The 27,692-nt window shown below is 37.0% G+C and overlaps 1 protein-coding gene across 2 annotated transcripts in view; it reads left to right on the forward strand.

Moving 5' to 3' along the window:
- The window catches only part of GPC5 (glypican 5), a 789,997-nt gene extending 764,248 nt beyond the window's left edge, over nucleotides 1–25,749 (forward strand). The window contains exon 8 of one of the 2 annotated variants that reach the window (XM_086482021.1): nucleotides 25,589–25,749. In XM_086482021.1, coding sequence (XP_086338147.1) covers nucleotides 25,589–25,749 — 161 coding nt within the window. The remainder of the gene's footprint in view (nucleotides 1–25,588) is intronic. The other variant, XM_086482022.1, reaches the window with a different exon arrangement.
- Nucleotides 25,750–27,692: the final 1,943 nt, after the last annotated feature.

The following is a 27,692-nucleotide window of genomic DNA, read 5'->3' on the forward strand; positions in this document are numbered from 1 at the left end:
GCTGAATTTAGTCAGAGACAACAAAAGTAGTATGTTAATTTGAACTTATAAATCTAAATGTGTATAGACCCTTATATAGCACTAAAGCTAACTGGCATGGAAAATTTACCCTCGAAGACAAGGTGGCCGTATCCAAAATGGCTATTTGCTGATATGTCTCTGCTTCATACTATGTTGTAACCTGTGACTGGAATTGGGTTTGGAGAGTTCTGGTCATCTCAGGGGAAAAAATGCCAAGGGCCATTCTGACAATATAAAATTGCAAGTGATCTCTTTTCAGCAGCTCACAGTACTCCCTCACGGTGCTTAATTAGTAAGAAAGGTGCAATAAAAGATACAAGTCAATTCTGTAGACGCAACTTTGATTCTTACTTTTTTTTTTTTTAGCTGGTTGACTTTTCAATTCCATAATAATGCTCTAATACATTTTTGCTCTTATACTTTTTGCAAATTTTTTTGTCTAAAGAACAACTGGAAGAAACAACCCCAGAATAAGAAAAAAAATCCCATCTTTTTTTCCGTCATTTTTTATACGGCTGCTTACATTGACTATCAGTGGGTCTTGATGTTTCAGATCTACTGCAGAATCTCTGCTGTTTGAACTAAAAGATAACAACATGAGAAGGAAATCAACAAAACCTCTACAGCAACAGTTAAGACAATCCTACTGTCTCTCCAATTCCAAAAAATAATTCTCCTTTCTAGTGCTGGTTTTGGTACTCATTGAACCCAATGGTAATTGATTTTGTTTGATCTTTCATTTCAATAATTTCCAGTCAATTTAGAAAATTAACACTTCTAAAGTACTTCTCTTTCAGTCTTTGCCTTGTTCTCACTTCTTCACCTTTTCCTTTGTAGCTACATATCAAAGTCAATTTGGTCCATCAGCTGATCTACTTCTTCTCATCAGATTCCGCTCTGTCACTGTTTGCTCAGCTGCTTTCTTCATTCACAAGTCTGATTTTCCTATCAGTCCCCCAGTTCCCTTGTTACTTCCTTCTTTTGAACTCAATGTCCTTTTCCAGGCACATGGTTTCCAATCTTCCCTGTATTTCCTTCAGGTTGTGTATTCTTCCTACACAGTCTTGGTATCAATTAATGCCTTTAACCAGTGAATTCCCTTCTCAGCAAGATATTTTTTTCCATTGCATTTGAATCAGATTATTTCTCTACCACAAATCTGTGCTGTCTGATGCCACCACTGTTACAGAGGGAAGACCGCCCTTGTTTTCATTGATGGTGCTCAGACTATGGTGTGAATTCCAGCTCAGCAACGGACATCTAAGAACAGTAGTATTGGGAAAAAGTCTAGAGGGAAGTTTTGAACTTGTACCCATGTTAAGTAGGAAACATGGTCAGTCACCTGACTGTAATGGTGTGAGCAAAATTTAGTCATAACAAGGAGAACCTGAAGGGAATGGATTCTTCAGAAATGTTAAGTGACAAAGTCAACTTTCTAATACATAAATGTACTCAAAATTATGTAATAGAGTATAGTTATAGATTTGCAGTGGGGTGAAAAAAAGATATTTCAAGTCACTAAAAAATGCAGTTTTTCAACCAGTGAAATGCCTTCACAGCAAAATCTGACTGATGATCCCACAAGAGAAGATGTAAGAAGATGCAAAAGATGTAAATGTTTGGGAATTAATGTATATTTTCTTTAGTCTCGCTTTCAGATATAGTTGAATCATTATGACTGACCATTTCCAAATAAATAATTGAATTGGAATTCATTCTACAGCTGATACTCAGAGGTTTTTGAGTCTAAATAACACAATTTTGGCAAGAATGAAGCTTGTTGTCATTAATGGAGGGTCCAGAAAGCCTTAATTACAGGATATTGCCAACACCAATAAACATATGATGGCAAAAAATATTAAGCTCCTTTCAAGACATGTATTACTATTCACGAATTATTCAGGATACACACTCCTATTCAGTATGTATTCAAGAAAGGTATTTTTACTCAGTTTTAGTAACTACGTGAAATTTGATATCTCAGTAAAGGAGTTCTGTTAAACTTGAGATGTCATATACACTTAAAATCAGCACATAATTCTAGAAAAATAGTGTGAAAGACAGTGGAAAATGCAATCACTTTTAACCCCTGCAGAGAAAAAATTTACAGGAAATATTGAAGAAAATACTGTAAACACAGGTTTGACTTGTATATAGAAGCAATTGGAGCAGAAATTAAATGAGACCCTCAGATGCTCACTTTGCGCCTAATAGTCCTACTATCCACTGTTCTCAATGCACACAATATTTTTGCATGCACTATAGAGGGAGAAAGCAGGAAGCAAATCAGTTACTGTAATATATGCATCACAATGTACTTCAAAAAAAAAAAAGGAAGAAACAGATGTTTCTTGTGCAGGTATAAAATTCAAAAGGATTATAAAACTATCAAAGAATGTGTAATGAAGTGTAGATTAAAGAGTACAGTCTTGTTGTTACAGCATATGTTCTGAACTTTCATGTTCACTATCATGAGATAGGATTCTATAACACCAGACATGTACTCATGAAAACAAGAAGATTGAGAGCACATGCAAAAGAAGTGGTCTTTTTATGTTCTGAAAGGTACAACCTGCAGAAGGGGATGAAATTAGTGTTGATGTGCCATATGAGTTGTAGAGTTGGACTGATGCGTAAGCATCCACTATCCAGTTCTCTGCAACTGAATGTCACTTTGGCTGAAGGTCAGTATGACCAAGACGCAGGTCTCAACAGTTTTTGGAATTTCTTTTGGTAGCAACAGTGCCAATTCTGTCATATATCAGTTTATTTTGATTAGGACTAAAAGGAAAGGACTCATTTCAGTGTCTCATTCTTAAAATTAGATTTACTTAACAGGTTATGGGTATTTGGGTTAAAATCCAAGTGTCAGTAACATACGTACATAGGAACGACGTTTTTCATTTTATCGTCATCACACACCACAAAATCTGAGTTTCTAACTATTATCAGTGCTTTGTCCAAACTTACATGATCGTAAATGTAACTGTGTGATGTGTGATTTACAGCAACAGATCATTAACTATAGACATAGAAAAATAATGTATAAACGCATTGCAATTTAAGAATGAGAAAAATATGAGCTGAAAAGATATGATAGAGAATAGCTTTGTTATGGATGAAACATTGGAAATTCAAAGTCCCCTTGTACACACTTCCATATGGATACAAGTGAATATCTTCAAATTATGACACAATCTGTGAAATGAAGAAAAATAGGAACCTGCTTTTACTCTGTCAGACAACCAGTGTATTATTTTCTCTCATGACTTCACAGGTGCTTCATCAACATCCATCATTATCCCACTTATGAAAGCCAAGGACAGCAGGCAGTCAGATAATCAACAGAACAGCACATTCTCCCAGACAAATACTGAATCTGATAGATTTGGAACAAATTTAGAAACATTTTGCTTCTGTTAAATGCTCATTTGGATATTCATCTGGATGAGACATCTCTTCAACTTAACTGTCATTTGGTGAAATTGCTTTGTCCATAGGCAAAGGGTAAGCCCAATTATAAATTAATCATGTCAAACAATAGGAACCCATAAACACTGGTAACCAGAGACGGGCCATGCAGAAAACGCATGTTAAATACAAACATTGTCATGATGCCAATTCAAACCAATTTTGTTTAACAACAGGGTGGAAGACAACTAGAGTGGGATTCTTCTATGACTATATTGATAGGTGCATAGCAATTCCAAGGTATAAAACGGTAGATATGAGGCTGATAGTTAAAACGTAGGTCTTACAGAAAGTCACCATTCTTCTAGGCTGACAATAAGCAGCTAAGCAGGATACCTGACAGATACATGACCTGGAATAGCCCCTTGTATCTGTATGTGGGCAACTGAATCACATATTGTGTATCTACATTCAGGAGTTGAGCGCTGCTGCTATTTTACCAGACAAGTGATTCTACAGTTGGGATGCACAGAACGTTAGAAAGTCCTTAAGGACTTGTTCAGTCCCCAAGGACTTGTTCAGTCCCCAGGGGGATTCACCCCTTGCTCTAATTTCTCCCCCGCTGTGTGGTTCTGCCTGTCAGGTGCTTTCTACAGTATTATGCGAAAGGCCTCCTGTAGCTTGCTGGTCTATGCATCAAGGCCTGTATTGCAAAAGCACATGAGGAATGTGGGAATCCGTATTCTGTTCAGTTCCATTCTGAGCTCTATTCAGAATCCATGCCCCATCATCTCCATCACTATTCCTTCTAACAGCAACAGGCTGCTTGGAAAATTTAAGGTGCTGCTTATTAACTTAGGATACTCACTCTGGAAATGGCAGAGAGTGAGTGCACAAGCAGATGTATCAGAAAAAAAAGAAAAGGAAAAACAAATCCAAACCAAAAAATGCTTAGCAATGAATTGAAGGGAAGCTAAGTACAGCTCAAGCAGATATAAAAGTATGTGTAATTCTAAAGCATGTATCACATCCAGGTTAAAATAGGTGAGTCACCAGGAGGATTGCTTAAAAGCACTAAATCTAATATCTATGTTTAGGAATTTCAAGCTTCCACTGCTAGAGAAGTCTGGCAGAAAGGTACATGGTACTCTTTGGCATCAAGATATGTGAACAGCCAGACTGGCAGCAAAAGCTTGAAAAAACTTCTGAAGATCTTATTGTTCTAAAATACTCTCATCCCAAACCAACTCTGCTTGGCAATTATTTCCCTTTTCTCTGATCTATTATTTCCTGTTGTTCAGCCCCAGATGTGCTCACCAGCATGTGTTTGCTTGAAGGAGTCTTTCCTTTTTATCTAGGTACTTTACTTTACTTATGCGTATGCTGATACTTCATTTCTTCTTACCATACTGCCTCTACAAGTCTGAGAGATGATAAAAATTCTTTCATGCACTGAGAAGAAATGCTTCAAGGCTTTGTTTTCTGATCTGGATTCTTCGGCCACCAATAAATTCAGCAGTAATAAGCAACATGGAGATCAGATCAGCAAATTGTTTGAACAGTGCCCAAAGCATGTTTAGCCTGTACCAAACTTTCCCAGCAAATTCACAGGTACTGGGTTGGGTGTGCTGTGCTGGAAATGCAAGATTTACCCGTGTCATGGAAGAGACCTATGAGCATAGGAGGCTGAATCCATTCTTGCTCCCTAGAAATTACATAGATAGTTCTGGGCTTCTTTGCAGCTGAACAGATCTTCTAACTGAATACCATAAAGCTTCAATTTATTATTTTTTTTTCTGTTAGAAGATCTTCAGTTGGAAGTTTGTCCACCTTAGCCTTCAATGCCTGCAGTTTATTCAGAAATTGCTTTAAAATGTTGGACTGTAGCCAAGGCTCCAAGGCAACTCCACCACGCAGGCATCCATTTATTATTGATTGTACAGGTGCCTTCAATGCCCAGGGTCTCTGGGCACAATTGATCCCATCATTTGGGAGCAACCTGGCCCAGGCAGCAGGCAGCACTGAGGCTGTTAATGCTTTTCCTGGCTACCAAGCTCCCAGAAGTCTAGTCTGATTGTGTCTGTACAGAGGTGCTTGGCAGCAAGTTCACAGGTAGCTCATCAGTTTCTGTCTGTAAGAACTTGAAAGCTTATTATCCTCAAGAAAAAACAAACAAACAAACAAACAAACAAACAAACAAGAAAAAACAAAACCAAACCGCAAACCAAAGAAAAATGCAGCAGTTTTTTAAGTTGAAAAATTATGACATTTGTATTTCACTTGGAGGGAGTTTTACAACCAGTTTCACTTAGTATTGAAACAAATGTAAAAAACCTTCCCCAAATATATTTGTCTTTCAGCCAGGTATAGAGTTTGCCTAATGTACATGTATATCCCCAGAAGGCAAGGTATACATAGATTTACACAATTACCTGGACTGAATATTAGAAATCCTTCTTGCCCCCAGAATTTTTCTTCCAATGTAATTACATTCAGCTGAAAGTATCCATAGTTGTTCTGTTTCCTAAATTGGTTTATTGCCTGCTTTTAAATCATTGACTATTATTCCTGTTTCTTCCTCTGTGTGAATCCTTGGTTTTGTATTACACCATGCCAGAAACAAATAGAAATAGATGTGCTGAACACACGGGTATCAAGCAGTTTGCCCAGTAATAATTGCTTCATGACAGTTTTCTATTCCTCTAGTTCTTCTCCCTTTGGGATAGTTTAGTGGTTTGGAAAGCATTAGTAAGAGAGAGACAAAGTACCGTCTCAAGCTAGATACTATTACTGCACACTTGATAAAATCTAAACATTTTTGAAATAATGGTTCTCTGAATAATTAAGTGGGTTGTGAAAACCTCCAAACATTACTGATTTTTACAACACTTCATAATTTTTAAAAGATCACAAAAGAATTCCAGTCTTGGAGAGAAGTCAGCTTCATAGTACAATTGAAAATATTTTGAAAGTGGCAGATATTCAGGGCAACATTTCTTTTTAATCCAGTACTTTTCAACATTGTCAATTCATAAATAATTACATAAATGATACATATAAATAAAATTTTTCTTAAAAGTAACTTTTTAGCTTTTATTTTCCTCTAACAGAAGTACTGTAGTCAGGAAATTCTCTTGTTTAGATTTCAATAAAAGATGAAAAACAATCACTCAGTCTTTAAATAAATAAATAAATACCAGCTGTTAAGAATTCTTGCACATCAGCTAGTCATTGCTGTGTAAACCAAAAATAAATTTTGGCAGGGAACTCTGAAATCTATTTAATACAGAAAAGTTTTTTAAAAAACCTTCTTGAAAAAGAGTTTTCTGTCTCATGAAGCTGTATTTTGGCAGCTTCACAGCAAGTCTGTTTGTCTAGAAAGCTGAAGAGAATTCTTCAAGTGTCGTGTTTGCCCTAGGTTTAGGTCTTGATATTAATCTCATTCTGTAGATGAAGGGGTCATTTAAAAAAGAAAAAAAGTCTTTAGAAATAACATCAAAATACTTCTGCTGTAAAGTTGCCATCAACAGTATTTGTTTTACAATTTGCCATGGAAAGGAGAACTTGATTCGAGTTTCATCAGGTAATGTGAGAAATTCATTATCCCTAGTAGATTTAAATTACTCAGATTTAATACAATGGAGAGTTATATGTTACATTATGATATTTCTTAATTATTTTAACATTACTTTGGTTCACTAAAATTCTTTCCAAAACAAAAAATACTTCAAGAAAAGTGTCCATCTCATTATATTTTATGATATCTTAAATCTATTTTTCAAATTAATTATTTCTCTTAGTAGCTCTTTTGGTGCCTGTTGAGAACTGGCACAGAACATTACTTCTGTAACGCTGAAATACAGCAACACACATATGGAGATGTCTCAGACTGAGACCTATAACAAGACTGTACACATATTGTTATGTGTATTAGAAGAATATAAATCAGAATAGATCTTATAACATTTTGTAGTACAGTATTTTTAAAGTGGAGAGTAGCTAGTTCTATGCATAAAGAGTCAAAATAGTAAAATATTTCATACTTAAATAATTTATAACAATATGTAGATGTTGACTTCAGCTTGTCTAATGGTGAAAAGATTTTTTTTTTTCTTTGTTTTCAGAGCTTATAAGAAAGTTAGTCCAATAAATACAGACACATAGAAACCTGTACTGTGCATAGAAAGGGCTCCATAATCAAGACTTTTAACATTTAATATTAATATTTCAATAGTTATGGAAGAGCAGACATTGAAAGTTTATATCCTGGCACAAAAATATATCTACCACTGATATATCGTTGACTAAATGTGTGCACTAAAAAAATTGTAAATTTACTGTATTTCTGCCCCATGGCAAATTTACAGTTTTGCTCAGGGAAGGAATGTCAGTGCACCTCACCAGAGAGTAATTATATATTTCTTTTAAGAACTTTGACAACTTTGCTAAAATATCAGCATTTTCACACTTAGTGCTCAGAAGCAGCCAATATATCACTGACCTTGTAAATCCAGTCTTACCTTTACTAGCAAACTCAAAAATGAATATAATGAATCTTATGGTAGACTCACTGACACACGTTCTGCTTTCTTTGACTTTCTGTGGATGCAGAGTGACCACTGGGCTAGGTTTTCTGGGTTTTCAGTCCCTTGAATGTCATTCAAAAACGTTAGAGGCAGCATGTCCATAAATGCCCGTACTGTTTCTCTACAGGGACATTGTTGCAGGGGGTACCCATAATTAAACCAAGTGATGTGAACATGAGCAAACTAAGTTATCATACATATCTTGCACCATTCCCACATGTACCATCCTTAATATTAATCTTGACTTCATATAAACAGGCCTAACTTGACAACTGTAGGCACTTTTTAATCTTTTTTTTTATTTTTTTATTTTTTAATCAGGTTCCTTCTTTCACTTGCAAAATATCTGCAAATATGTCTGGGAACTCTAAAATAATTACATATTTAGAATAATGAAACTCCTTAAGCCAAATTATCACATCTAGTTGCATTTCAATTTGAGCCAAATATTTCAGAAAGCTTGGTCCGGATTCTAAATCACACTGTTATGCTGAGACCACAGTATAACGGAAAGATATTTAAAAAAAAAACAAAACATATACCTTCTGTTATACCAGCTAAAAGTTGCTTCTAGGAGGTGCAGATTTGGGTAGATATTTTTTTCCTTCATACTCCACAGGGTAAACATGCTGAGCACTGCCTAGGTGTAGTTTTAATACTGTTATTGAACATTTAGACCATGAACTATTTTAAAATACTCCTTTAAAAATAGAGAGAAAGATATAGAACAGTTACACAATAAGCATGAAGGAAGGCTACTCATACTTAATCATCTGTTTCTTAGGTTCTTAGCACCATTAAAGTACCATTAAAGAACCCACAGAAATCACCTACACTCCCAGGTGTACAATATTTTTCTGGGGAAAGCATTTGCACAGAGGAACACCTTGAAAAATGTCATCTGAATACAAAGCATTGGAAAGAAGCTAAGTACAGAATTTCTAGTGCCTACGTTGTGCTTGTGGACTTGGCTATGACAGTGCTGAGTGCAGTGCTTCAGGTAAGCGTGTCAGCACTCAGCTAGTAAAGACCTATTTTCAGGAATTTCTCTTTAGAACTTATGAATTCATTTTGACACAGAAGTACTCCTGACATAAATTATGTCTCATTCTAGGAAATATTTTAAGTTATTTTTAATTTTGCATGGCTTTGAAAGACGATTGTCACTGGCAAATTATATAAGTTCAAGAAAATATGGCAAAGTGAGCAAATATAAGAAATTTGTGGTAAACATTGAGTATTTAAAATGTTTGCGTTGCTTTCAATTTTAAAAAAGAAAGTTGTTTCAAAGTACTCCAAGAATTAAAAATCAGCTCCATGATTCTGCTCAAGACAAGCCCATCAGGTCAAGCTATCCCGTTTGTGAGCACTTGTATCTGATTTTATATAATTAGAGAGTTTTCTGTTGGAGAGATAATGTGGAAGTCTGCTAATAAGTATTAATTCCAGTTCAAGAAGATTTCAATCTGCACATAATCAGGTCTACAGCCAAAAAGATTCCATTTTGGTCATTCAGTCTGATGTTATGCATAATGCAGGCCACTGAGTTTCACCGGCTTCACACTGTATTAATACATCCACATACATTCCAGATGTGTCATCTAAAAATATGTTTGGGAATGTATAATTATTTAGGTCTGTGTGTCTTTATTTTCCTTTACAATTTCTTTTAATGTCAAGCAAAAATTTGAATGAGATTGACTAACTGTCCCTAACATGCTATTTTGGGCATTGCGGTTCAAGTGTAAAACAATAGGCAGTTTTAAATACCACAGTCAAAATAGAATGTATCCATGATACTTTTTTCTATAGTTTTCTATGTGCCAGGTTAAAAAAAAATCTGTTTTACTGATGCATTGTAAAAGAATACTAAGGTTGCAATTTACTGAATACAGAAGTGAAATTTTGTTGGTTTTTTTACATTCAGAATTAAATCTGTCCTTAAAGTCCCAATTTAGTAACAAAGCCTACTCATACTTCCTTAGGATTTTAAGTATAGTGTTAAATAAGGTGTAAATATATTAGTGTTAAAGTGTTAAATATATTAGTTATCCACTGCATATTTATGAATCAGATCACCTGTGTGGAGGCAATCATTGTGTCATCTCCTTTATTTATGCTTTCACAGTCCATATGCAGAGAAAGCCACTAAAAATAGTTTGCATCTGGTGGGTTGGTCATTGTGATAACAAAAGGATTAAACAGGAAGGTATCTCTCTGCTTTCAATAATGTCTAGCAATACAGAGGATCTATTTTCTTCACTATGTATACATCATTTAATGTTTTCAAGCATTAAGACTGCCACACCTTTCTTTTTTTGCCCTTGAAAAGCAGCTGTATTATTACTAAATTTTTGACCAGTAATGTTCTATGGGAAGCAAAAACATCACTGAGAACGCAGAAAACGTACACAATTTGCTTAAAATAGTCAATCTTTCAGACATGATATTTCCCAAGAAAACTATTTTTAAAGTTATTTAGTACATAATTTTTTCTAGTATATTGTTAAGATTTTTTTTATAAACTAAAAATTGTAGCAGGGATGTAATTCTTGATATGCTGAAAATAATTGTGAGATTTTTTGGGTTTTTTTGTTTACAACAACCTTCTTCTTGATAGTAGTATATATAAAATGATGTTTGTAGAAGCCTACATAGTCTTGGCTGATCTCAATTAGTTATATTTTAATACAAAAGTCAGGGTTTAGATTGAAAAAAAGAATAGGTTTCCATGGAAAATACTGGGATTAATCAAGCAAGAAGCATTATATTATTTGCAATATTTTCATCTGCCTTTAATCTCAATCAGATATACTATAAATGAGATCTAGACTGAGTGGTTTACAGAGAGACTTGGGGAATGGAAAGACTACAGCATGGGATGATTGGATCAAATGGCAGGTGCACATTTCATTGACAGTATCAGGATATATTTGGCTAAACAGTCAGGCTATTTAAATAATCTTTTGTTATGCATAAATCTGAGGAATTTCAGTGGTTTTGCTCAAATGGATTAACATCTGATAGGACTGTGTTCTCCTGTCCATTTGGTGGAATCAAGAAGTCAATGTAAGACTTTGGAAGGCAGAAGGTCATGCCCAGGTCCCTGTCAGAAGAGCTGGCTGCATTCACTTGCTACATTCCTACGCTGAGGTAATCTCCAGATATGGTCCTCTCTAGTAGTTATCCTCTTTCCCACACACTCAGCCTATTTAGCAGGGAACACAGCCACACAGCAAGTGCTCCACTCTGTTCCCATAGAGGAAGAGTTATGCATCCCTGGAATTCCTAGCATGTTTTATATATACAGTGGATAACTTAGAAATGAAAATTAAAATCTGGCCATCCACTTAAAAGAAAGGCCTTGACTAAGTGCCTTTTCCTCTTTTAAAGCTGTGTAGTCCCAATACAGCCGCCCTGCTGTGAGGCTGACACCTAGAATAGTAAAGGAGGGCACTTGGGTTTCACTTCCTCAGGAGAACACGGACAGGAGATATTTGGTTGCAAGGAACAGGGGAAAGAGACGCACCAACAAGTCCTTAGGAAGAGTCCATGGAAAATAGCTTTCAGAAGGATGGCTGGAAATAGTTCTTAGTCTGCCTCCTCCTACCCTCAAACTCTCCTGGAAATTGCATATTGGAAGCAGAAAGTTATCTAAAAGACCTCCATTTCTTTGGGTGGACTGTGTTCCTCAGACACCTGTTGAATGTTGGCTAGGAACATAGATGCAGTCCATTAGTAGCTACATACAGGATCTCTCCTTCATATATATTTGAAGAATTAAAACCAACGTGTAAGTTCTTCATAATAACTGACTACTGTATTTCTGTCCCCAGATGCTTTCTCACTTTGCTACTGGTATGTTTATATGGAGAACAAAGTTCACAGCAATATATATAGATGAGTGTATCACAGTCATTCACAGGCAGATGGTATTCTAGAAAAATGGGTTGGAGGTAATCCCCAGAGAGTGCCCTACCAGCTACTGGCACATACCGCCAACACTAGCAGGAACTCCCTGGGTCTGGCTCTAACATAAAGCCCGTAGATGGTACTGCAGCAGGAGAGGGCCGAGATGGGTGCATGCAACAGGAGGAATGAAGGGGGACTTGTATTGTGTGAAGGACACTGTACCAATCACTCATCCAAACTGTGTGCCTGTGCCATACTCAGAGTAACAAGTGGAGCAAGAAGCTTTTGCAGTGTTAGGCAGCCCTCTGGAAAGTGGAAGAGTTCTTGAGGTGTTCCTTGGGAGCTGGGGTTGCTGAGAAACTTACACAAATTAAGAACTGTTTTCAAACAGTTGCTGCAGAGGTATAACCATGTTCCCTATTCTAAGCCTTAGGCTCTGACAGGCCTCACCTATGGTTTCTACCCATGCCTTCTTGGCCATGGACCCAAGAGCCCTGTTTCAGCTCTGTTCTGAGCACCTAGGCCTTCCCTGAGCTATTCTGTGGATATAATTACCTCTAGTCCAGTCTCCTGGATGGCCCCAGGTCAATGTTGCAGAAAACCTCTTCTCCAGTCTTGTGTCTGGCCCCATTTCCTACTGTTGTTCCTGACTGGTCTTCCTGGATGGACCTGGGTCTGATTCAACACCTCACCTTGCCTGGAGATCACTGGACAACCCAGGCCTGCTCAGGTGCTGCAGGAATGCATCCCACCAGTAAAAGCATGGCCTGTGGCAGCATCACACTCAGTGCCTAGATAGACATATGTCCTGGGCTTGGCTCGGATAGGGTTAATTTTCACAAGAAGCTGGCAGGGGTCAGAGCCAGGACAGCCAAACTGAACTGGTCAAGGGATATTTGATACCATGCTGACGTCGTGCTCGGTATATAAGGCGGGAGCCGCGGGACGTTGCATGTTACTGACTGTATACATTATTTCATTAGTATTGTTGTTTTTACCGTCGTTTCTTCTCTCCTTGTGTTGTTCCATTAAACTGTTCTTATCTCAACCCATGGGGTTTTACCTTTACCTCCCAATTCTCCTTCCCACCCCACCGCCAGGGGAGAGGGGTGAGAGGGTGGCCTCATGGTGCCCTGTTGACAGCTGGGCCTAAGCCATGACAACATAGCAGCAACCCCTGGAGGAATCCATCTCACCTCTCAACCTTCTTTAACTCTGCTCCCAAAGTCAGAGCTGTATTTCTTGGCAGCCTTTTTGGAAAAGTGAGGAGACAGTAGCTTGATCTAGTGTCTGAGAGGTTGGAGTTTGATACTTTTCTCCTGCTACATGCATTGAGCATCTCTGCTGCTCCCTAATTCCCTGCTGACTGTGGAAACTGCTGGAGCATGACCAGAGTGTATCGAACATATCCTGGGACTGTGCGGAGGAGGAGCGTGACATGATATGACTCATCCATGAGCCTGAAGGAAGCAGAGAGCACCACAGGAGGCGTGCAGACCACAAGGGAGGAAAGAAATGTCCCGACTACCACTTAAACTTACATGACGTTCCCAGACTTATAGTTTTATTGACTTATTAAAAAACTAGTCTGCCTTTTCAGCAGTTTAGTTCATCTGCTTATTCTGCTGTACTATTTTTGGAGAATTTCCTTTGTCATTTAACTTACATTAGCTTTTGAATGCATTCATTCATTCCGCTCCAATACTGACTTTTTAGTTGTGTAAGAGTTTCCATATTTTCACGCCCAATTTCTAGTCTGTATAACGTCAGTCTTGATCTTCTTACACTGGTCGTAGGTTTTGATGGTACTAGTTCAGTAGTCTACTTTTCTCAATGTCTCCATTGCTGCCTTACCTTAAGGAGTGACTTCATCTGGCAATTTTGCCATAAGCCTTTAAAAAATACATAACAGTGATAAAATAAAAATAAGCCCAACTTGGATATAGATCCCAAAATCAAATGCTTTAAAGTATACAAGTTATCTTAACATTGAGTATGTAAGAAAAGATCTAAGTAAATAACTAATCTTTTTCTAAGATGTAGGCTTTTTTCACTGTATAGTGAAATACATTTATAAGCTTTTGGGTACAGGCTTCTTGCAAAGCTTTCTCTGTTGCACTGCCTGTGGGATCTGAGTCCAACCTTCCTTCTCTTCATCTAAAAGAAGAAAAAGGTAAGTAATGTTGTCTGCCGAGGTCACTCTGTTGTTATCTCCCCTCCTCCTGCCAAATGTTGATGCTTCAACAGTGAACAGGAGTGCGTTGGAGGAGGTGGTCTTGGTCTGTTGATACTTAGTGAGGCACAAGAAGAACATTTGTGCTTAACGGACAGTGAATGGTCAGGATAAGAACTCAGTAGCTTAAAATGAAAAGAAAGCTTGTGGATGACTCCATAGTATATTACCTCAGTTCCCATGAGTCACCCATGCATGAAAAACTAGCATCTTTGAACATTTTCACATGTCTCTTTACTAAAAATGGTACAACTCAACTTACCATGCCCCACTGGAAGTACCTCTAAAGCCAAAATCAGTGCATTCCAACTGAAAAAAAAAAAAAAGTGCAAACTTACGAGGTCTTTAACTTACAGGTCCACACAGAGTTACTTTAAACAGAGGTCACCTTTTTCTCTTCTCTTTGCTTTTCAACCCTTATTCATTGCTTACTCAATTCTTTCTCTCTTGGATCAATATCTTCAGGCTAAAAACCTAGACTGTGAAAGCTAAGCTGTTTCTTATCCATCCGCACTCCGTTCTGTTTGAAGAGCTGCATTGCAAGTAAAAACCTGTTTTGAAGATATATATAAACTATCAAATTAGCTGGAAATAGCAGTTCAGTTTCTTTCTTTATGCTTGAGTTAGTTAAGTAAGTTAAGTTAGATGGGCCTTCCCCTTCAGTTAGAAGTAAGGAGCAGACACGGCTTAGGTATTTTTAAGAAACTCTTGAAACCATATAGGTTTTCATTTTATTTATTTTCCCTCTTACCAACACTACCACTCTGGAAAACAAAGAAATCATCCTTTTACCTCAATCTTTCTTTTCCTTTTTCACACATGTTATCTTGAGCCCTGTTATTACATAACTTGGTGGGGGTTTTATTATTACAAGCCTGGAGACTGATATCTTGCTTTTGTTAGAAGCTACATTCCCCCTGTCCGTCAACCAGCGCCAATCAAGTCAATGGTCAGCCTTGTTAGGCTGTAGGAGCATGAAGGGGAGAGCATTTTTTTTCTGTTCAGGCACAGATGCTTAGGAGCCAAACAGAAGCAGCACTATTTGTGTGTTACTGAATGGAAACCATATAATTGTGCGAAACCTTCATATGGTATGAGTTCTGCAAGGCCAGCTTTACTAGGGAGAGGTAAAACTGTTATAGGTACCAGGTTTTGTCTTTGTTGCCTGCTAGTTATTTCTGAACTTAAAGAATGCACTTATTTTGATGTTTAACTGTCCATTTCTAGTGACTTCAGATCAAAGGTCTTGTACTTGTGGGATGCACTGAGACACAAGACTTACTATGGCATTTTATAACACGAAACACACTGAGGGATGCAGATCAATATTCACCAGCAAGCACCACAGTATTTATCACAGACATTTGTTTAGCCTGAAAGAAATTGAAATGCCCTGCCAGAAAGGACTGTCTCTGAAATTAAAATTGGAGAGTAAAAATTTCTATGAAAAAATGTATTTTTTAAACCTCATAATCTGATTAGAAAGTGCATTTCTAAGACATCAGGAACTAGATTCTTTTAAGTCATATGCTTTCGATGCATTTTCAGCCTAATCACTGGGCTAAAGCTTAGGGAACCAAAAGCCATCCCAGAAAGGAAGAGAAATCAGCAACTAAAGACAATCTTTGCATTGCATTCTTATTTATAAGGTGAAAAGCTGTGCTTTTGTTTACAGGGAAGGAATAGAGACAAGGATGTCTATACCTTCTTTACTGCTCCAGTCTTCCTTTTTTTGTCAATAATCCAGTCTCTGATGTGGTTCAGGTCAGATATCAACAGTGGATTACACATTTTTTCTCAGTTTGTTTCTGGGTGCTTTATGATATTATGGTTAGATGACAGCTTAGGTCCTTTCCCAGATTATAACAACATGATCCTTCTTCCTCTTGCCAGCACTCATCTGATCCCACCATGGGGTGGTTCTGAAAGTAAGCTCAAACTGTAGTAAAACTAAATCAGCAAGAAAAATCACAGACCTGACTGCTCACCTGTGGGAACAGGTTCACTATGGGGACCCTGCATATGCCAGTGCATGGCAACAGGTGGGTTTATAGCCCCCACCTGGCAGACATGATGAAGAAATGACTACAAGTAACGTTCTCTTTAAATCAGCTCAAATTTTTGAAATAAGTCATTAAATACGCTTTATAGCAAGAAGGATAGTTTAATGTATCAGTGTTTTGGGGGACTAAACTAATCTACAGGTTATGTTTCTTTTATCAGGAAGTGGAATGACTGGAATTCTAGGTGGACTGATAAAGACTGATTTTATACTTTCATTCTAAAAACAGCATCCAGACAAACAGTAAAATAATGAACTGCTACGCTGAAATTGGGCCATAAATCTTGGGAATCTGAAAGATTTAAAAAAAAAAAAAATAATTTTCTTAATGGGCCTAACTGGTAACATTCTGCCTCAACCCAACTTCGCACATTACTTTTAAGAATTTCTGTTCAAATTCTTCTCTCTTCTAGATGGTAGTTTTGCAGAAACCAGAATTGTTGATTATAAATCTCCTACAGCAAACTGAAAAAAAAAAAAAAGGTTAAAAAAGCATAACATGAGTAAATTGTTTCAAAGGGCAGTACTTTATATAGGACATCTGACTCAGGGGAAAGAAATTAGTACTGATCACATGAAAATTCAAAGAATGAAGAATTTGCTTACTTTTACCCAGTCTGATTTATGGGACTTTAGCCCTATTATAATTTTGTATTGATTACAAAGCCTTTGCATAGGTTAATGATAAAGGTTAAAAGATCCTCAACAGTGAATAGGATTGAAAACATCGGTTTCTTCATTTAAAAAGGGCATTATCGACAATGCTGATTCCAGCATCCTAGAGCATCGAATATAATGGGTATGTCTTGTAATGAACATGGATTTAGAAGCTATTGCATGAGAAAGCAATAGGAATAGATGTAATGAAGTTTACTGTGGTTCTCTACCTCAGACAAAAAATAATTATGTTTTAGTCTCTATACGCAAAATAAAACCAAGTACTTTAGACATCTAATACTTTGCTATATGTTAAAACTGACCTACAAGTAAAAAAGTATACATTAAACATTTCAAGAAATAATGTTATCTCTTTCTGATTCTTAAGAATGTGAAATAAATGGAAATGTTTTGGTTTGTGACACCATTTGTTTGTGTTACATTAACTCATAAAAGCTTTGTTTTCTAAATGGAAATACTGAGTTTGTTAATGTATAATGTGAAACAAATGCCACTGTCAACTTTGAAAGAAAACTTTCAAATACTAGACTAGAGACTTAATGTCTGCTGCTTTTGTAGTTAAGATGACTTGCCAGACTTATGTTAAGATCGTTGGTTACACTCTATTTCTTATATATACAGATTTCATAAAATACGTGCAGTTAAACATGATATGTTGGATTCATTTCCTAATATATGATTAACCATGCAGAATTCTCTTAGCTAATGCCATTAGGCAGACTTCTTAATTGCTTTCTAGCAGTAACAGTAATACTATTCCTTTTAGGTGAGATTACTTGCATCTTGATATTCCCTGTGCATTTATAATTGCTATTTGTGTAGATTTGTGTATTATTACCATGATCATTAGAATATATAAAGTCAAAAAGGAGGATTTTAGATCAAATTATTTCCTCCAAATAAGTACCAATTACCTATTCCAGAAACTTTCTTCATAACAGTATCTATGTTTAGTGCACGGACAGAGAGCAAAAACTGACATCAGCTCAGTACACTGTGTTTAGAAGAGTTCTTACCTGCATCATGCTACGGCATATTACGTTGTATGGATGATGACATAGGATGATGACACTTTCCCTAGGGAAAGTGGTGAAAACTCTGTCACTTAAGGGTAGTGTGGCTAAAGCACAAGAAAGTTAAGAGATAAAGAAATTTAAAGCTGGCTTGATTATCACTACATTTCACATACAGACACAAAAATCCTAGTCATTGATGTTCTCCCTTTGTGGACTCAAACTAAGTGTAAATTTGCAGTTGGCTGGGCTCCTAAGTGAGCATTATCTCCCTGTTCCACATTACCTTGTGACACATAGGTCTGATTCAGTCATTTGGTACTCATACTCAGGGTCCTGCCTGGGACCTGATATAGGTTTCCTGAGCTACTTTTCTTAGGAACAGCCGTGAAAACCATGTGATTGCATTCCACTGAAAGAAATGACTGGCAAATTGCAGAGGTAAGACTCATGAGGACATTAAGAATTTGCTGCTAGAATTGGTATTACAGTATAGAACCTTAGTATGATACTAAGCAGTAGTCCAAATTTAAGTGATTTCACCGGCTACATCTATGCTGTCAACTAACTTAGCTTGTGAGTTGTCTCCTGGTTTCAGATCCTGTTACTCACATTGCATAAACATTAGTTCACTCCATGGCTCAGCGTTGAGGAAAACCACCTCCATACCTCCAAAACAAACCTCCAATACTGTGGATAATTCATTCCAAGGACTGCTTCCAAAAGGCAACGCAAACCAGACGGCCGAAGGCTTGGATTTCTCTGCCCTACAAGTCCCTCAACAGCAGGCTTTTTATTTTCAAAACACTTTCCCATGCCTGGATATCATATCCCAGAGCCTGTAATGCACTCCTTCAGTTTCATGTTATAAAAACATCACCTGGTGGGTTGCAGCACAGGCCTCATGGTTTTTTCAGGCACTTTGAACTAAAAACAAACTAACAAAATGATAACTGGGTCTTTGAGCCAGGGGGACCACTGTGTGCAGCTTAAAAAAGATGCAGGGAATTGTACTGTGTAGTGGAGATTTGTTTAACAGTTTCTTCTAGGTATTGCTGTCTCTGAGCACAGTAGACATAAGCCACTCAACACCACTTTGCCTGAAAGATCTTCTGGGATGTGTATTTAGTTATGTCAATATAGATGCAATGACTATACTTTAGCAGGAATCACTTTCATGAAGTACTGGCTTCTCAGAGATGTTTGCACATGTCAGACATTCACTATTTTCATGGCAATATGGCAGTCCTTCATCCTGTCATTCAACACCAGATGCTGAAACCAAAAATGCTTAGCAGGGGTTTAGGTATAAAAGTGAAAATAGAAGACTACAGGTGAAAAAAATATGAAATCAGTCAATATCCCACCTTTTTTTGTTTGTTTGTTTTCCTATCTAGAATTTCTAAAATGTTACTCATTTTCTCATTTCCCTCTTCCCCCTGCCCTGTTCTGTATCACTTCTCTCCCCCTTTTATATTCACTGTATCAGTGAGACCCACCCCACTACTTAGTTTCAAGTTTCCCCCTTCCCCATGTAGATATGTAGCTCGATGTGGGTGTGTGGATGAGTGCTAATCTTCATTAACATATGCAAGAACCATTTGTCAGGTAAGATGGTCCTGAGAACAAAGCAAGTTGGGCCAAAGCAGAACCACCCCATCTCCACAGGGCTACCTTCTCCAGACAAAACTCTTGCACATTAGATAAGCAATTGTTGGCCTTACAATGTTCATTGAGTATAAGGCCTACATTATCCAGATTCTGCATCATCCATCCTGTGACTACAGTTTTTGTTTTCTGGGTACGTAGCAATCGACATCTTGGGGAAAGGGGGTGTAGGTATTACAAGTTGGCTCCAACAACTGGTCACTCAGTGGTGACTGTCTTATTGACTGGATTTACCTGTCCAAATTCAGGCTAAATATCTACATCTGCATTTATTTATTTCTCTATATTCACTATAATGGGAGCTGCAGTAATTAACTTTAATGCAAGGCAGGATTCAGTTGTCTAAACAGGAGTGCCAAAAGCCACTGGAGATGCTCTAGGATGTCCAAGACATCCTTAAAGGGTTTTACAAGAATCAAGCTTATTTGGGATGGGCAGCTGTATGCCAAGTGCAATATCCCCCCTGCCCTGCATCTAAAACGTCTGTAGACAGCTATGTTTAACCAACTGAACTCTAAGGTGTAGATGTAAACTGTACAGATGTGAAAAACTAAGTGGAATTGCTAACGCCTTAGGTATCATCTGTTATTATCTTCTCAAGCCCACCACTTCAGCATCAGCACAATGCTACTTTATGCTGCATTCAGGATGGTGCTCACACTTAAAATTATAATTTCTGACACAGTCTGACCCAGATAACCACTATAGCAAAACAGATGAAATTCTGCTTTGCCAAACTATGAGCTCATCTGTGATTTTAAAAAAAGCTGTACTGGATTGTTTTTAATGGACATATTTTAAGGACTCTGGCCTTCATATTTAAAAATGATCTCATACAACTGAGAAGGTGTAAGCACATTTGAGTTTGTTGGGTTATTTTATTTTGGCTTTTCATTGTTTTAGATTTGGCTTCTTCTTGCATAAGGCAAAATGGCTGTAGAAAAAGTAGCATGAATTTATGAGAATTATGAGAATCATTCACCCTACTTTATAAGGATAATAAATATGTATCCCTGTGTTCCAAGGCACGCATTAATCACAGAGTGCCAGAAGTTAGGGGTCCCAATGGACTGATTATTTAAATTTTTCACTAGATCTTATTGTTTCTCCCACCTGAAAAGTATCAGGCAATGGTCACAGACAGAATCAAATAGTGAAACAGAGACATTACTGTTTTGGCAAAATCTATTCATTTTGGTTTTGAACCTTCTTTTTTCTTTCACCTTCTCTTTACTGACAAGCTGTTGGAATTGACACAACGAGATACTATAATTTACTGCACCCAAATTAAGATTTTAGACCTCACAGAAAGACACAAGAGGAGAGGAATCAGAACCATTTTACATCATACAATTTTAGTATTAGTGAAGCACGTTTTCTGTGCTAATTCATTAATTTCATTGACAGGGCAGCAGTTATATCTATGTTTTTGTAACAACAGGTTCCATAATCCAAAAGTCTTCATTCATTCTAAATGAAAAATGTTGACTCTTCTGTTCTTTTCTCATGAACCTTGTAGCCAACAGAGCTTCACTGAAAGGCAAGTTTGTAGTATTAGGAAATTCAGCTGAGTAAGCTGATTTATAATTCAGATATGGCAAAACAATGTGCAGTGCTAATTTACTTTTCTTTAAAATTAAAGCCTAAAAATCCCCAAAGCTTCATTGGAAAAATGCTTGGAATTTTTGACATTTCTTTAGCCTCTGTGGATTAGCTGTTAATTTCTCCTTCATTAAATGAAATCTAAACAAAATAAAGCAGAGATAGATACATTTTTCACTGGGTTGATTCCTGACTTAATTCTCAGCAGTAATATATTTTATAGCACTGTTCATATCTCCAAAAGTGATGTAGTCACAGAATGGTAATATAGTGTAGGTTCCTTTCCTCTGTACTACTTGTTAGTGAAATACAGTGGGCAGTTTTTCTTTGCTTGTTTTTTATGACTAGTGCTGAATTGTGAGACATTTAACACTTACAGAATCACAGAATTTTGAGGTTAGAAGGGATCTCTGAGATTATCCATTTCAATCCCTCTGCTCTTTTCCATTTCATTTACTGCGCAATGGAGATGGCAAAAGTTGCACTACATCATAAAAACACACAGATTTCCTGAAAAGGGTGAATACATGCCCTGCTATATGTGTAGTATAAGGAGGCATACATTCAAGCATAATATAGCACATGCATTCCTTTTAGGGATGTCACTTAGGTTTTCCAAGTATAGATGCAGTCATAAAATCATCAAAATGGCCTCAAGAAATTACTCCTTTGCCAGGTACCCTTTACAATATAGTTCTTCTCAGACACCTTTTTCTTCCTTCATTGAGACTTCATGGCCAACTTCACATGAACTTCACATGCAACAGCCTTTGAATACTAGTAAAGGTAGTGTTTCTACTTTTTTTTCTAAGCACTGGATATTCGTAAGTATTTCATGATGTTTTTATGATTAATGCTTTAAACACACTAGCTAGGGAATGATCTGACATATACTGAATATTTTTTTCTCACATATAGCTACTTTTCAGTAAAGGAATCTATATACTATTTAAAGTAGGAAATGCAAGTTTTCACAGCAAGCGCTACATATAAACTGAAGCATGGCTGAGGTATTTATATACAGGTCTTTGTTCCAGTTAGTATAACTATGTATTGAAACATCATGATACTATCTAGTTAGGAATAAAACCTGAAAAAAAAAAAAAAAAAAGAAAAGAAAAGTAAAAGAAAGGGAAGAGACATCCGTTAGAACCCTTAAAAGTTCCAGATATGGCAAAAAATGGCCAGTAAAAAAAAAAAAAATTTTGGTAATTAATACGGCATTTTAATTTATGGAATGACAAGGCAAAGTAAATACTTTTTTTTTCCCTCCTTTTTGTGTTAAAATCAACTAATGTATTTTCTGAAATTAAATTGCGTAAAGTCATTATTGAGATCCCATTATTGTGAATTGCAGGAATCAAACTAACATTATATCTTCATACTACAAAAATATGTTGATATTAGTCAGTGTTGGTGTTTACTTGACACAGTAAGAAGATTGCTCTATCTTGCTAGCTGCAAATTCCTGAACCCATTGCTCTGATAGCACTATCCCTTCATTTCTTTTAATCATGCTATTCTTTGCCTGCAAATTCTTCAGTTCACTTTATCAATTACATCCATATTTATCTTCTACTTCCCGAAAATATTATTGCTCCTTGCTGACATCTATAAATTCATGACCAACATGCCTACATGTCATCTTTTTCCAGCTATCTCATTATTGTAAATTACATTTCCACCTTCATATTTAAACATTCACCTACAGCCCATCAGGTTTTTGGTCTGTTCATCTGGCCTTTATGTATTTCTTTAAACTCTCATAAAGCTTGTTTATAATCTTTCTTATGAATTTTGGGACAGAACTTCAACTAGTTATCAGTGCTTTTCTTCGCAGCTTGTGTGTTATAAGATCCTGAAATTTAGCTTGTGTATAATGATTGAAATAATTATTTGCCCTTTTAGAAGAATTTTACATACAACTTCACAGGAGTATGCCACAGTCTGCATTTTTTCCTGTCTGAAACACTGTCCCATCCTTACTCATATTCTTCCTCATATTTGAGGCTCATAGAAAATGCTTGTGCCATAAAAACTGTATTTTGAATCTTCCAGGACATCATAAGAATCATGTACAGAGAGAAATCCAGTTCTTCCTCCTCTTGTATTAGAAGAATCCCTTCTTATTGTCTTTGACGTCCCTAGCCAGACTTAACTCCAAACGGGCCTTAGCCTTCCTCAGCGCATCCCTGCATACTCTGATGAAATTCCTATATTCCTCCCAAGTGCCCAGTCCCTTTTTCCACATGTTGTAAACTTCCTTCTTCCCTTTGAGTGTTTCCAGGAGCTCCTTGCTCATCCAAGCAGGCCTTCTGTTTGTTTTTTTTTCCCTATTTTCCATAATTAAATTTTCACTGGAAAGTAAACCTGACTCTCCAGTCGGTAATTAATATCCAGTCACATTGCCTTCAGATTCAGATCACATACTCTAACCGAAGCCAGTTATTTCTTTAACTCCAAGATCTAGGAATATTTTTTTTCATCATAATTTTCTTTTATAATAAGTGATATCCTGTATGTTTAAGATAAGGCCATATCTTTCACGACTGTAGCAGTGTATCTGTAAATATACTGGGAAAAATATGCTTCGTTGCACCTTGGTGAACTGCTTTGTTGTATAGATGAGTTGAATTTTTCACTGTCTGTTGAAATGAGCCTTTTTAAATATGGTAAAACCTCACTAATCCTCTGGAGGAATGGCCCAAACCATTTTATCGTTGTTTTTCTGCTTACAAAATTTCCCTGAAACAAACACCTTTATATACCCTCTTTGATGATCCACCAGACATCCATTCAGTGAAGTGTTGAGTGACTGATCTTTTTCTAGACAGGTTAGTGAAAGTGCATGCTAAGGAGAAGTTATATTTCCGCCTTCTTAACATCTGTTGTCACTCTTCCTCCTTGTATGTCCACTTCCACTGTACTCATAGAGCTAATTTTCACAAATTCTGGGAAAGAGCACTGGATTGATAAATCTACACATAATAGCAGTGTATTCTGCTGTCTAAGTACAGCAGCAAAGAAGACATTCATTCTGGCAGGTTTTTCAGACAGGATTGACTTTAGCTAACTCTTCCCTTAATGCATTTTTTCAAAGCTACAGGAAGGAGATTTGAATACATACAGCAAGTTCACAAAGAGCGGCTTTCAAGCTGCTTTTAGAACGAAGAGTATTTTTAACACAAACACCAAAAAAGTTGTTCCTTTTAAAAATGAGGATTCTCTGTAGCTTCTGTTAAACCATCTTAACACAGAGGATAACACCATGAATAAAATATTTATACTTCATCACAATCCCTTTGAATAATAATGAAAAGAATCACTAGTTTATTCATCTTTCCTAATGATACAGAGAGGAAAGAAGTACCTAAACAATGAAAAATGCTGCAGAAACTCAGACTGTAAAATCAATATGTCAGCTCAGTAGAACTGAGCTTCTTTCTAATGCTCCAACAGTAGAGTTTACCTTCTGAATTATATATGTATTGACCTAATTACATAAATATTGACTTTGCTTTATATGAGGCCTTTTTCAGTCTCAGTGTAATTACAATGTCAATATTTGTTGTGTGTAATAACACTGAATTTAGAGTTGTTAATTTTGATTGATGGTGGCATGCCACAAGTTATTATATGGGATAAGACAGTTAGTCTAGAAGTGTGCATAGCAAGTACAAGGAGCTGACGGTGCTACCAAGTCTGAATGTGTCTCCAAGACCTTCTGTTTCCGATTACTTAACCGGGCAGAGGAAATAAAATGGGTGATTACATCCTTGTTCCATACAAAGCACTGTTTTGGCATGAAGACATATTTACCCTGATTCAAAAAAAAAGTACAAATATTCATCTGGGAACTCAGTAAAAGAGTTTCTGTTTGAAGTTAGTTTTACAATTTTGCCTTACAATGTTGTGAAGTCTGTTTAAATTGTGCCAAAATGAAGGTTTTATATAGCAACAAGTATACTTTGCTGCACACCTTCCATCCAGTAGACATTATTCTGGAATAATATTGAGACCCAGACACAAGCAATTTCACATTAAGTTATTTCCCTTTTCCGTCAAATCCAAGAAAGATGCAAGCAGTGAACTTTTAGGTATTGTTGGTACTTGCAAAACTGTTCACTTCAGTCTGCAAATATTTGTTGAGATATCTTTCTACAAGAAAACCTTTGTTCAGAGCTGGCAGAACTCTGAACTACTTTCAATGATTAATAGCTACATGGTATAGTGTGTATTTCTACATGAAATTATAAAGGATTTTTAATTTGGCAGTAACATGAAAATTAGAAACCAAACTGTGACAGTCTGTGTGCTGAGGATATTTAAATTTGTTCTAGCTATAACATGTCGCCAATAGTGACAAGGCATGCACCATATTATATTTTCTTATTTGTCTCAGCAGGGATGCCGGACAAGACGAACCTCAGTGATGTAAAGCAAATCTCTCAAACCAACTGCGGCAGCACTTTAGACAGAACTGGAGCGGGATGTACAACAATGGCTGACTGTATGACATATATGCTGACTAGTTTGATAACACTGTTTCTCAGTCTTTGGTAGCTGTTTAGCTCTGGCTTCATATATGTGTCTCATTGTCATCTGTTTATCCCCACTCACAAGCCTGAAATAAGGGATCTACTGGATATAGCAATATTTATGATAACTTGTATAATATCAGCCTCTCTGATCTTAGGCCTGAATATTAACAAAGTTGTTTGTGTAATATTTTTCCTGTGTGTTTTTTTAAACACCTGCATAGTCACGCAAAGTCATGTTTCTTTTTCTAATATTTTATGTTAAAAATAAGTTGACTATAATAATATTTCTTTTAAATCAGTAAAAAAGAGATCACAACATCACCGAGTCATGGAAGGGGCCCCTGGAGATCATCTAGACCAACCCTGTGCTCAGACCAGAGTCAACTAAAGCAAGCTCCCCAAGGCCAAGTCCAGTTGGTATTTGGAACTCTCCAAGGATAGAGAGTCTACAGCTTCTCTGGCAAACTGTTCCAATGCTTGAACACCCATAGCAAAAAAAGAGGTTCTTTTTACATTTAGAAGTTGTCTATTGTACTTCTGTTTGTGCCCATTGCCTTTTATGTTGTTACTGGGCACCACTGAGAAGAGTTTGGCTCTATCTTTTTTACAGCCCTTATGAGGTATGGTAAGATAAGATCTTTGATAAGATCCCCCCTGCATCTTCCCTTCTCCAGGCCGAACAGTCCCAGTTGTCTCAGCCTTTCCTTGTAAAAGACTTATTCCTGCCCCTTAAAAATCTTCACAACCCTTTGCAAGACTCTATCCAATATGTCCGTGTCTCTCATGTCCTTGGGAGACCAGACCTACACACAGTACCGTAGATATGGTCTCACCAGTGCTGAGCAGAGGGGGAGGATCACCTCCTTTGACCTGCTGGCAACACTTTTCCTAATTTAGCCCAAGAGGATGTTGGTTGTCTTTGCTGCCAGGGCACATTGTTGCTTATGTTCAACTTGGCATCCAACAAACCCCCCAGGACCTTCTCTGCAAAGCTGCTTTCCAGCTGGCATGAACCAGCATGCACTGGTGCATGGTGTTATTCCTCCCCAGTTGGAGGGCTTGGCATTTCCTTTTCTTGAACTTCATGAGGTTCCTATCAAGCCATTTCTTCAGTATGTCAGGGTCCTTCTGAATGGCAGGACAACTCTCTGGTGTATCAGCTATTCCTCCCATTTTTTGTATCCTCTGTGAGAACTTGATGAGAGTACACCCTATTCATTGTCCAGGACATTAATGAAGAAATCAAACAGTATCAACCTCTGAGGTAAACCAGGAATAACTCATCTCCGTGCAGACTTTATGCTCCTGTTCACAACCATACATATAACTGATCGTGACTGATGAAACAGCTGCTCAGCATTTTATGAGTTTTGTATTTAAAGTCCTGCCTTTTGTAACGTGATGCCTGTAAACCAGAAAATGTTGAATTTGCCCGTCTGTCTTTCTCCTAAAAGGAAAATAATACACGGTGTAAATTTAGCTAATTTTAGTAGGAATTACGTTTCATAATTCAGAAAAACTACATATTAGATACTATATATGTAGATTTACATATAGCTGCATTTTATCTAGAGATAACAGCAAGGTTAGGATTCAATGTTGGATTAATGTATCTTATTTATATGTCTAATACATATATTTACATATGTGCTATATATCTATTACATATGTGCTCTATATTTTTAAGCTGTCACTGCAGTCACTGGAAATAAAGGGTAACATTCAATTGCTAAAATACCAGCAACAAGTGCCAGTTAAGATGCTGTAAAAAAACTCACCTGGTGTCCAGCTACTGCTCTGAAGGGCCTCAGGTCTTTCTGTAGACAAGTGACCAGAGTCCTTTGTCAACACATTCAACGAAGCCCAGTGCATTATTCAGCTTGTACGAAGAGAAACACCTAAGAAAGCAACTCAGTTGCCCAAAAGTATGTGTCTGGTGTCACCCAAGATTTCTTGGAGTATCCA

This window comes from Leptosomus discolor, chromosome 1 (assembly GCF_034619465.1).
Source record: "Leptosomus discolor isolate bLepDis1 chromosome 1, bLepDis1.hap2, whole genome shotgun sequence".
Taxonomy (NCBI): Eukaryota; Metazoa; Chordata; class Aves; order Leptosomiformes; family Leptosomidae; genus Leptosomus; species Leptosomus discolor.